Below are 13,774 nucleotides of genomic sequence, written 5' to 3' on the forward strand. Positions count from 1 at the left end.
CTAACTTCTGAAATAATAGTAAATCTACATTTATATACTTCATGGAAAAAGGCCAGAGATCCCCTCCAGTTTTAAATCTGTGATCCTATGATTTCTTTCATGACTCAAACTATAACCAAAGCTGACAAAAGGGTATTACCACCCCCACCATCACCCCAGGACATTTACAGAGTATGTAATATTTTATTCTATTTATTTTTAAAAAGTCCATTTCTTTTTCTACAATATCTCAAAGAGATACTTTTTTTTACTTATACTGGAGAAATTTAAATAATTTCCCCCAAATCCAAGGTAGAAAAGGCTTTAATACAGACTTTCTGTTCCTTATTTTCATGCTAAGGCTTTAAGTCCTCAATTTCCAATGGATGACATGTACCCATAAATTATCCTAAAAATCTTGAAATTAAAAAGCTAGAAATAAGACTGAGAGAAGTTTTCCTTTATCTTTTTAGGGACTATGTCTAGCTATTGTATCTGGAAATTTATCCTATTTTTAGAAGATCATGCTCTCCTAAAGAAGGGTGATTTTATACCCCCTTTGATATTTCTTCTAGTAGTCAACTGTCAGGAAATTTTTCACTGACTAGAAAAAAAAAATCTATCTTTTTATATGCCAATATCATAGGAATGTTTTCTACCTTAAATGTACTTCATACTATTTTATTCTTATTTACCAAAGTCATTTGGTATTCTGAGCCCATTCTCCAAAGTCTTAGATACCCCTTCATCATCTAGCTGAAAGATATATTTAAAACAAACAAACAAAAGGCATTTCCAAGGCTAAGCCTGGTTTAAATGCATATACTTACTGGCTCTAGGACTGAACATGTTCCACTAAAAAAGGACTTTGTATTCCTTTAGTCAGTTTTAAACTACCTCAGTCTAGACCTGTTGTACTTAACCTTTTTTGGGTCATGGACCCTTTTGGCACTCTGTTGAAACACATGGAATCCTTCTCAGAATAATGTTTTTAAATGCATAAAATAAAATAAATAGGAAAAGGAAATACAAAGGAAACTAATTATATTGAAATACTGTTACTGAAAGGGGCAGCCAGTGAGTCAGGGTCTGGAGTCAGGAAGATCTAAGTTTAGATCTGCTCTCTGAAACTTAATAGCTGTGTGACCCCAGGCAAGCCACTTAACTTGTTTTCGATTTACTGGTGAAGGAAAAGGCAAACCACTTCAGAATTTTTGCTAAGAAAACCCCATGGACAGTAATGGTCCATAGAGTTATAAAGAATTGGACACAAATGAACAAGTTAAAAAAAAAAAGGCTTTGTGGACCCCATGCTAAGAACTCTTGGTCTAGTTCAGGGGGTGGAGAACCTGTGGCCTTGAGGTCACATATGGCCCTAGGTCCTCGGGTACAGCCCTTTGACCGAATCCAAACTTCAAGGAACAAATTCCCTTAATAAAAGGATTTGTTCTGTAAAACTTGGACTCAATCAAAAGGCTGCACCCATATGTGGCCTTGAGGGCATAGGTTCCCCACCTCTGTTCTAGTTCAAGTTTACCAGTTTAATAACAGGCATCATCATATAGTATAGACTCACCTAATGTCGAAACAGATATAACATGGGGAGAGGAAGGGTGGTGTAGTGTAGTGCAAAGTATATTGAAGTCAGAGAACGTGGGTTCAAATCTTAGCTATCCTACTTGCTGCCTGTGTGAATTTAGACAAAACACAAATTCTCTGGGATTCAGTTTCTTCATCTGTAAAATAAGGGGGTTAGATTATGAGATGACTGCTAAGGTCCCTTCCAGTTTTAAAACTATGATCCTATTATGCTAATCATTGACCTTTCTTTTCTGGATTTGCCAGGCTTGTCACTGTCATAGAATAGTTTGGTTAGTTAGACTTATTCTTAAAAAGTAATGGCTATGCTAACTGATAAACCAGTTTTTTGTTCTCTCTGGAGTATTTACAAATTTATTTTTTCATTAAAATATGGTCATAAGAAGAGGGCCTCTTTCCTGTCGTAATAAGACTTGTATGGCTCATAAATAAGAATTGTATGGCTCATTTTCAAACCTTCTGGTTCAATGTCAAGAGCAAGGCCAAAAAAATTACTGCGCTAATATGAGGGCCAATTCAGAGCAAAGGTTGCCGATTCCTGAAAAAGGAATTGTAATGTATCTGTTATACACAAAGACTAAAGTTCGACTAATAATCAAAAGTAATTGGAACAAGAGAACTAGAAAACAAACTGGTTCTGCGCTGTTTTATTCATATCAAAAATAAATGAAATGTTTGGTTCATTGAGAGTCTCTGCATTGTTGTACTTAGTAATGAAAGTTCTGCCCTGCTCCCCCACAGCCCCCACCCATTTAAATAGTGAGTTGTTTTTGCAGCTCAAGTCAATGTAGGGAGACGGACACATCTATGAACACTGGAGATGGGGTCTGGCTGGGAGCACTGTGCAAAGCACTCCAGCACAGATGGAAGAACGCAGTGCATCAAGTGCAAAAGGAGGTCCCAGACCCACACTGAAACCTGAAGCAGGAAAAGGTATCATCTGGAAGCTACCTTAGTACTGGGTCACAGAATAGGAGAAGACTGAGAATGAGACCATTGCCCAGAGTGTCATTATAAGGTAAGGAACCTTGAAATGTGTACCAGAAATTCAGAAGCAAGTAGTACCTGTGTGGCTCAGACCCCAAGAGTAGAATGCAGTCTCAATTCCAGCTTCTAGATGAGCCTGAGTCCTACAGAGGAAAAACCAGGGTAGGAATCCCAGTCCAAAAGGAGCCTGCAGATCTCTCTTTCTGAACCAGCAGAGCTTCCTAGGTGGCTGACAGGGGCTAAGTTCAACAGCAATTTACTATTACTTAAACCCAAACTTAGGTCAAAAACTTGCAGTGGAACAGAGGGTGACCGGGTAGGTGGAGGGAGGATGACTGGACTTTGCCTTTAATCAGACCATTTCAGGGATACGGGGGGCTTGCAGGTCCTTAGCCTGAGCTGAGCTGTCCCTGAGGTCCTGGAACAACACAACCCCAAAAAAGCAATGACAAGATCAGTCCAGACCTTCCTTGCAGAAGTGCTCAAAGTTTAGCCCTCATATAAAGTCTGAAGTCAGGAAGTAAGCTGGAACAATGAGCAAACAAATAAAGAATCCCACATTTAAAAGTTTTTAAAAATATATTTTAGTGACAAGGACGCTTAAGACAGAAACTCAGAAGAGAATGACTCCAAAATACCTAAAGCAAAGCCTCAAAGAAAAACACAGCTTGGCCACAAATTCAACTAGAATTCCTAAGAATTTAAAAACTTTTTATAAATGAAGTGAGAACACTAGAGGAAAAAACTGAAAAGAAACAAGATCTATGGAAGAAAGAACTGGAAAGAGAACTGATAGCTTGGCAGAAGTACAAAACCTTGTCCAAGCAACAAACTCCTTGAAAATTGAAATGGACCAAATAGAAGTGAAATACTTTATGCGACAAGAAACAAGATCAAAAGACTGAAAAATTAGAAGAAAATGTAAGGTAGCTTAAAGCAAAACATTGGCCTGGAAAACAGAACAAGGAGAAAGAAATATAAGAATCACTGAACTCTAAATAACACAACATAACATAACACACACAACATAAACAACAGAAGCGAACAAGCAAAAAAAAAAAAGAGCCTTCCTATCGTCTTTCTAGACACTGCGTAATGTGAAAAGAACATGAGGCTGAGAGCCTGTATTCTACTTGTTTCTGCCATTAAGTCTTTGTGTAACAAGTTACTTCCCCCCTTAGTTTTTTGACCTATAAAATCAAAGGGTTGGTCTAGTTGATCCAAGTTTCATTCTAGTTCTAATATTCTATGACTGTAGTACAAAGATGGTTCCAGAAAAATTTCCACTACCTTATTGATCTATACCACATATATTTATACAATGCTTTATACTTATGATTAATAATTAATATAATCCTATGTTAAGGTTTATAAAATGCTTTTTTCACTATAACTCTGTGAGGAATATAATGAAAGTATTATACTCATCATTTTCTAGATCAAGGCACTGAAGCTCATAGAAATTAAACTACCTGCTCATAGTTAATGGTTCTCATGTCAGCAATGACATTCAGATCTAGGTCTCCTGAATGACTCCAGTGCTCCATTCTGTATAGAAGGCTGTCTCTTCTGCCTGGTATTAAAGCAACTTTAGAGCTAAGGAAACTAATTTTCAGAGAAGATTAAGTGCTTGAGCCAGAACTTACACCTAGGTGGGTCTTCTGACTCCTAGTCCAACATACTTTCCATAGTCCAAAGTTTACTTACCATTTTGCCTAACTAGTTTGTGTTAAGGGGAAAAATAACTTACTCTACTGAAAAGTAAATGGCAAAAAAACTTATATTTGAATCTCCTGACAAAAATATAACCGCTACATCATGTCACGCAATCATAGTAGTTCACTTTAGCAATGCAATTCTTGAGGGAAGTAAAAAATCACAGTATTTTTAAGATACAGCACACATCATCTAGAAGAAAAAGAATGCGTGGTCTGTCAAGTAGGAAAGATAAAACTCCTATTATTCTATGATGCATTCTTTCACTTAAATAAAGGTTAACTGCTGAGAAAGTTGTTGGAATTTAAATCTAAAAAGCACACACTTACATGCAAACACATGTGACATTTATAATTCTCAATTCATGGTGGTATATGCAATTAAATACCATCTTAGAACTTTAGAGCTAAATATTACTTTTTCTCTAGCCCAAGTAATCTCTTTTTCCTCTGAAGTAACATAGTAGCACTTCATCCCTATCTTACTGCACATTCAGTCTTTCTTACATTACTGTTATTTTTTAAAAACTAACAGATGAAAGCAGTATGCACCAGCGCTCTGAGAGAGAAACCCTCGATCATCTTCTACTACACCAGGTTTCTTACTCAATTAGACTGTAAACCAATGCCAAGAAACACATCTTATTCTCCACGTATTCTAACACTGATTGGTATGTAGAAAATGTTTAATAAATATCTGCTAGGTTAGCATTTATTAGAAATAGATATCGCTATTATGTGGTAAAATTATTAAAAGTATGTTCCCATACTAAATTGTATTGTACTAAAAAAATACTAAGGTGTATTTTTCCGATATAGTATAATTTTTTTTTTTTTTTTACAAAACAGAGTTATAATACTGGTCAAATCTTATTACATTAAATATCCCTGTATGATCAAAGCTTTTCAAGCCCTGATAATGGTGAAGTTATATCGAAACACCATTTGATGTAGTGTGAAAATTTTTTAACAATCCCTTGGAATTCAATGAAAATAGATTTGACCTGTATGTAAAGTAATGCACCATACCTTCTTGTTATATTTAGGTATTTTAAAACAAAGTTGTATAAACCAAAGGCAGTCATATCATAATATGAAGCATGTCTATTTCAGCTTCAAAATTTTACTATTCACCAAGTATTTATTTAAACTTTAGGTGAGACAAGAATAATTCATGAGGGTTTTAAAAAATTTTAGACTGGCCATAAACTTTATTAATTGTTGAACTTTATGTACCATAACGTAATTTTTCCCTATATTCATTTAGGAGGGAAATAATTAATTTGAAGAATAATGTGTCTACTTTAAATTACTAAAATCCAATTTTTCATGAACATTTTAAAAGAAATACTTCTACACCAAGTTTTAAATGTAAGTAGTTCAATGATAAACGACTGAACCCTACTGAGACCAAATTTCAAGCTTAAATGATTGTCAATTTCAAGCAGTTTAATATAATTTTGCATACTAAAATGCACCATCACGCTAATTTAAAAATACAGGAACATATATGTTTCACAGAAACACAGTATTCCCACAGTATAAGCCAAGCCACAACTACTATAATCTCTGGATATCATACATTATTTCCAATGTACATATCATAAGAATATTAATAAATTACACATACACATGTTATATAAAGAGGTTATCTACAGATAAAACAAAATTCTAGTTACATTTTTATAGTCTTTGGATACCATATTATTTACAATGTACATAGCAGGAATATTAAAATAAAACTGAAGAGCACATAGCTGAGAAACATCTCAAAATTAAAAAATACTATTCAAAACTAGGTCAAAGGAGAGAAAATACTTCAAATAAAATTACAACCTTTTACAGATTTCAAAAAAAGCATTCAATTTTGGGGGAATTAAAATATAATTTCTATGTTACTCACAAGGAGCTACATTCTGCTTACAAATTTAAGCAATATAGTATGATAAGAAGTTAACTGAACCCCAACAAACAGTATCTAGCTGTGTTGGGCTCCATGGCTGGTTCTCCTATAGTGGATCTCCCCAGAGACTACAGTATGCTACTATACCAGGTAAGCATACTCAAAACACAATTCATTTTAAAATCATGGCCTATAGTACAGTTAAAATGACTGGTCTCAATATGCTTATTTTTTATCTGGTTTGAATAATGAAAGACAAAGGAAAAACATGGATCAAAATAGAATTTTGCTAGTAAGTAGGATTCAATAACTCTATTTTACTATGAAATGGTTTTCTTGGTACAAAGGAAAAAGGAAAAATAAGCAAAGAAATATTTTAAATATTGGTTTGGAGCTTGTATTCCCTCAACAAGAATCATTAGGCTAATACTGTAAGCACACATTTCAAGCTCCACAATTCACATTCTTAACAAATTGATAGCCTACCTGATATGCCATTCCTGCTGGTGTTCAATAAAGCTACAGATGCTGCAGAAACTCTTTTATTGTTCACAGTCTGCCCTGGTTTCCTTGAGGTACATTCTTCACTATCACTGTCCTGTAAATTTAGTAGCCTTGGCTGGAAACACTGTAGTCGACATGATCTGATATTGCTTAGTATTTCAGAAAGGGACAGTCTGTTTTCACAATGTTTATTGGAAGCATTGGTCCATGAGAAATTAGAAGAAAAGTCCACAGTTTGGGAAGAGCTTGAAAAACCATTCAGCATTTCAGGGTCTAGCTGTTTCAGGACAGGGTCATGTTCTGTGGATATCCGGTCCATTATGACCCTGAAAAACAATATATGATTAATTACTAACTACAAGAGCTTTATAAAATTTTCCTTATTTTTCACCGCCTGACAGACTGAAAACAAATAGTTTACCTTCCACCTCTGCCAATTCTTCTCCTTGCAAATCCTATACATCTTCTTGGGACAGTAAGAGTTGTAAGGCAGTGCCTATATCTCAACTTATCTAAATCTGCCAGTTCTGAATTGTCATTTGAATGGTTAGTTTGGTCCAAACGAGGCTACAAAGAAAAGAAAAAAATAAAATAAAACATACAGACTAACATGAGGAACATAATCAACAGCATGAAAAAAAAAACCTGATTAAAAAAACCCTAAATAGCAGCACTGTAACAACTAGCCAAAACCTAAATAAAAGGTTGTTCTAAGCAATTCATTGCATTTTTTGGACAGCTCTAAGTGTTAGTAGTTTTCCTTATTTCTAGTCAGAAATCTAGCCTGCTTATCATTTCTACTTTTGCGTTCTTGGACCCAGCAGAACAAGGGTTAATTCCTCTTCCACAAGACAGATCTTCAAATATGTGAAGCTAAATATTTCTTCCCCTCCTAACCATCTTAAATCATCTTTTCAGTAAAAAATACACCCAGCTTCTTCACAGATCTTTATAATAGTCTCAAATTCACTCACCATCCCAATTCCTTACAAGGGAATAACTCTTGCTTATGAGTATATTTCCTAATACATACCAGTCATCCTTATTCTATACACTAACTTTCAAATGGGAACTGTAATTACATTGGTTTTCTTGGCTGCTATACCATGCTGCTAATTTACAATAAGAAATTCACAGAATTAAATAAAAAGTTCACTTATTAAAAACTTCTACTTTGGGCTAATTATTTTAGAAGATACATATTTTTAAAAGATGAAGGTGTTTCCTAATATTGAGGCCAAAGTTTGAGAATGGTGCTATTACCAAATTATATATGTCTTGGTTTAGGAAACTAGACAGAAAATAATTTAATTTATAATAACTAGGAATAGTCCTTGAAGCAGCCACTGGTCAAATTTAAGCTTTCTATATATTTACCTTCAAAACAATAATCGAACCAATTGCTTTTCAGTTCCTATTTCCCTTCATTAAAAAGACTAACCTCCTGCTATCCTCTGTCTTCCGTTCCCTTTAAAAAATAATTTTTGTGTTACTGTCCTGGCTACCTCAATAAGCAACTCTCAACTATTATCTTTATATAATTTTTAAAAGGAGAGACAGGCATTATGTGTGTGTCGCCTGACTGAAGATTAGAGATGGATTGATTCTTCAAAAAGCACTTAAGAACCAGTCTAATTACCTTACAATCAATCACACCTTACACAACAATTATATTACTTAAAATTCAAGCAACCAGAATTTTAGGTTGACTGGCAGGTTTTTTCCTATCTTTCATTAATTAATTCTTTGGGGTTACACTAAATGTATTTCAACTATTTTACCTGTTAGCACAAACTCAACAAAGTGGTTCAACACAACCTTAATTGTATCTAAATATACACACTTTCAACAGAAAAACTCCTGTTTAGTGAAACCAATTAACTAACTCAATGACTGGGTAAAATATTGTCATAACGGCTTTAAAATTGCCATGCTCACATTTGGTACCTGAGCAAGTATGCAGATTAATATCTTGCACAAGTCAAATAGCTTCCCAACAGTGAAAAGTTTTAAAAGTGTACCCTAGGAATACAATCTTGGATAAATTCTCTGCAGTCAATAGATTTACAGTTAAATCAAAAATGAAATGAACATAACTGAGGTTTCCCAAATAAAAGAGCCTGATGAACTTAGGAATGACTGTCTTATTATCTTTTAGCTTCTGTTCTTCATACAGTAGTTGCTAAATAAATACTGCTTACTAATATCTCATTTCCAGATCGAGAGTATGGTGCCTTGATATGATTCTATTCCAGTTTACAATACCACAAAAAAGCAAAGCTCTTACAGCAAAATACTGGCATCCTGCCCTCCTCCTGAAAGCACAGGGACCATCAGGATCATTTTCTTCTTCAGGTTCTGAAACTGGTGATGGTACCTAAATGGAAAAGGCATTTATTTCATTTTTAGGTAAGAATTAATTTCACAGGTCTATCTTTAAATATTCCTAAAATCAGAACTCTGTCATAAGTAATGATCACTTAAATTATAAAACAGACTTCATTTCTTCCCAAAACATTATTTAAAGGCTATTATTTTGGTTTTTAATGTCATCTACACTCATCCAGATCCTGCTAGATAAGTACATCAAGAAAGGTAAAACACTTTAAGGAATGTCATTATTTCTTACTGGCCTGAAAAAACCCTATTCATTTCAAGTGCCCAGTGTTCTGTTGTTTGTCCTTCGTTCTGTAACAGGACCATGACATCAGGATGATGCCATGACTTGCAAGTGAATTGGATTTAAGTGAGGGAGGACTGTGCAAAGCCTCATTCTCTCTCCTCTGGAGCAAACTGCGTCCAGTGACAAGATATGTATCAGGATGACTGGAGATGGCTCTGGATACAGTGGGAGACCCTGGCCTTTCAAACTAAGGTCTTTCCCAGGTCTCAGTTTGACATGCAGTGATTAAGGCTAGGCAAGAAATGAGGCAAAGAATGGCCTCTTTTACCTAGTCAAAAAATAAAAATCAATCTGGCAGGGGTCGATGACCCTCAGGGTTTCTGGCCCAAACAGAAACAACTGCTACTTACGTTCATTCAGGACCCAAACAATGACCACTAAGTAGGGCTTGGGCTGGGACCTACTGCTGGCCAATCAATGAGAGCCAGAGTGAATTGGGTGTAAGGAATGGTCCTTAAGAAAGAAATCTAGCTGTAAGCGCCAAGATATTTTCTTAAGTTTCAGCCATCAAGATTTACATTCCTTTGGGCAGAGCTGATGCTCTGTAGTGAGCAAGGAAAGAGGCGTTAAGCATAGGCAAAGTATGTGGCAATTTATATAGAATTAAAGGATGTCAGAAAGCCTTCAGACACCAAAATATTCCTACCACTAGCTTCTCACAGTTAATGACCTTTAGAACTCTTCTTTCAGGGTGATATTATCTTCAAAAGATTCCAGCTAAAATGTGAAATCATATGCTGACTTTGACACCTGTTAAATTCACTGCTTTGTGAGGTACAGTGGAGGGAGGGCTGACTTTAGAATCAGGAAGACTTGGGTTTAAGTCTTATCTCTGAAACATTTTAGCTACAGGATCACAAGTCACTTAGGACTAAGGCCCCATGCAACTGTCTAAGACTGTAAATTATAGACAGATTGCCAATCTCTATGTTGGAACATATTTCCACACTGCTGAAATTAGAGGCTTAGCCTTGGCCTCACCCAAATTTAAAGATTAGCTAGTAAACAGCTGAGTCCTAGAGATACAGGACTGAAATGAGGAGTGGAAAGGGCTGAGAATGAAATATAGTTTGTTAGTTTGGGTAGTAAAAAGCAAAGGACAAGGGCCCGAGTATAGTGCAACAGGTTCCTGAGAAGCCAAAAGGAACAAAAAAGACATGAGTGTTACAAACACCCTTGACACTGAAATTCAGGTATCAAGGACCATTTATTTTAGAAGAATCCAAAGGAGTAGGAAAACGTTCTTGGACGGGAGCTGACTTCTCTCTTCTTTGGGAAGAGGAAGTGCTGTTTAAATGAGATCAGCTTTATAGTGTTAATTCTGCCCATTCCTGCCCTCAGGGCACAGACTGATTCCAGGCCCCTTAGGGACTGATTGGCCTGCTCCCTTCTGAGTCAGGCTTCCTAACAAGCCCCTGGCATATTTTCTCCTTGATATGTGCAACCATGACCCCCTCCCCTCATCATATGTTCCATGTCCAAAAATGGCGGAAAACTCCTCCATGTGGGTGTGTAAGGTAATATTCAATTAGCCAATTAAGCATACTTGGTAGCCATTTGATCTAGTTCTCTCTTCAACCCTGACCATTCTCTGGCCAGTTTAGACCAGTTTTCCTAACATCCTGAGTCTGCGGTTTTTGCAAAACCACAAACTTTATTCGGATTGGCTGAGGACCGTCATCCTGGTTAATTTTTACTCCCTCTTTGTTCAGGCTGACAATTATTCTGTGGAACTTAACTCTTCTGTGGACACTTAACCTTCCCTAACTTTCACTAAACTCTCACATGAGGAATAGGTTAGGGGGAGGAATAGGAAAGCCAAATAGAGAGCCCCCAGAGAGGCAGCATGACCAATAAGGCACTAAAGAAAGAATCTGAAGGCCCAGGGTTCTAGACTCAGCTTTGCCATTCAATATGTGTAAACTTGGATAAGTTACAAACTCTGTAGTATTCACATCTTTAAAATAAGTTAGTTAGATGGCCTAAGACCCCTTCCAGGTCTGACATTTTCTGATTCTATAATGTAGTATGTTGATGTATTTTTATTTAATGGGAGTTGCTTAAAGGGAAGACCTTTCCCATCCATTAATAGGCCCATGTGACCTGTGTGGGTCACATGGAAGCCTGAGTCACAGGAGTCTGTGGTGGGAGGAGCTTGCTTAATGGGTAGAGCAAGAAGGGTGGAGCAAAGCTGAGATGAAGGAAATTGGTCAGAGTAGTTAGAGCCCAGAGAGGGGAAGCAGGGCAGCTAGCTCTGAGTGTTCTTTTGTGGGAAGGCCCTAGCAGGAGGAAGGCTTGGGGATGGTGGTGCCCCCTGCATTGTTACTGTGTCTAGACTGCTTTGTTGCTACAATGTATTTGGCTTTCTGGTGTTTGAATAAATGTTTTGGTTCTGTCTTCCATATAGAGAGTCTGTTATATTTTGTGATTCAGAACTACGCCACCATATTCATAGCCACTGTAGGCGCTGTGAATATTTCATTGGTGCTACATGTACCCAAACAAATGTACTTAAAATGTATATATTTAATAATTTTAACATCCCATCTATCTAACAATGTTACTCATATAAAATATGGCCAAACCAGGAAGTAAGCAAAAAGAGGCCTCTGAGCAGTTAAAATATAATTAAGTATATGCACTGAAGCTCATGCACTTTATTCACAAGGGAGCTCCTGGCTCTTCATTCAAAACTATTTTCTCCTACTTCACACAAAATTATGCAAACTTGGCTATCTGGTTTTCAAGCCTATAGATGAGAAGCAGCAAATAAGGAGTCTGTTCAGGACTGTCAAGCTGATGGCAAAATGAAGTGACAGTTGACAGAAAGGTTCTAGACAGAAAACCTACACAAAGCACAGGAACCTAGGGATAGTTAACATAGGACAAACAGTCCTATAATAACCCAGTTGTCAGGGAAAACTTAAATAACAAGTATACTTCATTTTAGAAGACAGTAAAGTGCATAATATTTAGAAATTATATCCATAATGATTACAATAAAGAAGTTTGTCACTATCAGTTATCTGGAAAAGTTATTCATTTGCAACGCTGATGTTAGGTAAATGAGGCATTACTGTATCTTATTTGTTTGCACATTTTATCACAAAGCTGTGTTCCTACCATGAGGAGGAAATCAAGAAAAAAAATTTTCCCACACAATATTCCCTTTTGTTTTTTCTGCCACTCCATCTTAAAAAAGCAACTATGACTTCTAGCCAAGCCTCCAAAAAAATTTAAATAATATTAACTAGTTGACTATCTTTCTTTGCCAAGGTAGGCAAAAGATTAAAGGAGCAACAGGGGAAACATAACTGCTTATTTCTTGCCTAGAGGCAGTGAAAGGTGCCTCAACCAGCTTGCCTGGCAAAGAACTACTGTAACTGGCACTGAACTGGCTTAGTCTGAGAAGAAAGGTGTCTGTTTGAGGTGCTAATGTACCTCCACAACCCCATAGGGAGAGAGTGAAGCAGTGAGCTGGGGCTGCAGCAGCGCCTGGTTCGTTTTTCCTGGGGACAAGGGTACTTAATCCCCAAATCTGAAACTTGAAAGGAAAGGAAATCCCAAATGTGAATATCACCTTTTCAGTCACTTTGCAAATTATCTCTTTCTCTTTCCCCTTCTCTTCAACCAACCCCAACTCCAGGAACCTCTCCTCAGTTCTATCCTTTTGTCCTCCTCCATACAAGTGCACATACAAAGGAGCTTTCATTAAGACTCTCCTCTAAATCCTTAAACAAAATGTTTATTTCTTGTAATATTTTTCAGGAACCACAGTAGAACAAAGCAAAAGTGATGTCAGGAGTGTCTACAGGACAAGAAAACAATTCCAGGTACCAGTTCCAGTTCTCACAATAACAAGTTGTACAAAATTGGGGGTCACATTAAATTAGATCTATGAATTCTAGATATCATGAAATCAAAACACTTTAAAACAGCATTACTACTGTTATTTAATTTCAGGTGATTCACTGTCCTTGAAATAGAATCTCAAATGATTTTTTAAAGGTTGCCATTACCAAGAGCCAGTGATTTGTGCCACCTTATGTTTAGAATGAATTTATAATGAGAAAAGCTAAGAGAGAAATTATGTGAGTAAATGTAGTTAAGCAGAAGTAGTGATTTTGAGATACATGAAGCATAAAAATATTATCATACTAAATAACATCCATGTACTATTCAGCCCTGTATTCTTATCTAACAATGAGATCAAGAGATGTTTAGGAAAGACTTGGCATCAGGGATAAACAGTTAACGATGCACTTCAAACTGAGATGTTTCTCAGATTTTTCTAGTTCATTATAATCTACCACGCACAAATTTATCTAACAATTCTTGAATCCATATAGCCAGGCTGAAACACACAAACAAGATGTATCTTAAAAATTCATTTATTAAGTTGAT

At 36.3% G+C, this 13,774-nt stretch overlaps 1 protein-coding gene across 2 annotated transcripts in view; it reads right to left on the minus strand.

Moving 5' to 3' along the window:
- Positions 1-13,774, minus strand: part of EPC2 (enhancer of polycomb homolog 2) — a 175,424-nt gene that overhangs the window by 15,976 nt on the left and 145,674 nt on the right. For both annotated transcript variants that reach the window (XM_036745118.1, XM_036745119.1), the window contains 3 exons: positions 8,975-9,064; positions 7,109-7,254; positions 6,670-7,013 (listed from right to left, as the gene is read on the minus strand). In XM_036745118.1, the coding sequence (XP_036601013.1) occupies positions 6,670-7,013; positions 7,109-7,254; positions 8,975-9,064 (580 nt within the window). The remainder of the gene's footprint in view (positions 1-6,669; positions 7,014-7,108; positions 7,255-8,974; positions 9,065-13,774) is intronic.

Source organism: Trichosurus vulpecula, chromosome 2 (assembly GCF_011100635.1).
Source record: "Trichosurus vulpecula isolate mTriVul1 chromosome 2, mTriVul1.pri, whole genome shotgun sequence".
Taxonomy (NCBI): domain Eukaryota; kingdom Metazoa; phylum Chordata; class Mammalia; order Diprotodontia; family Phalangeridae; genus Trichosurus; species Trichosurus vulpecula.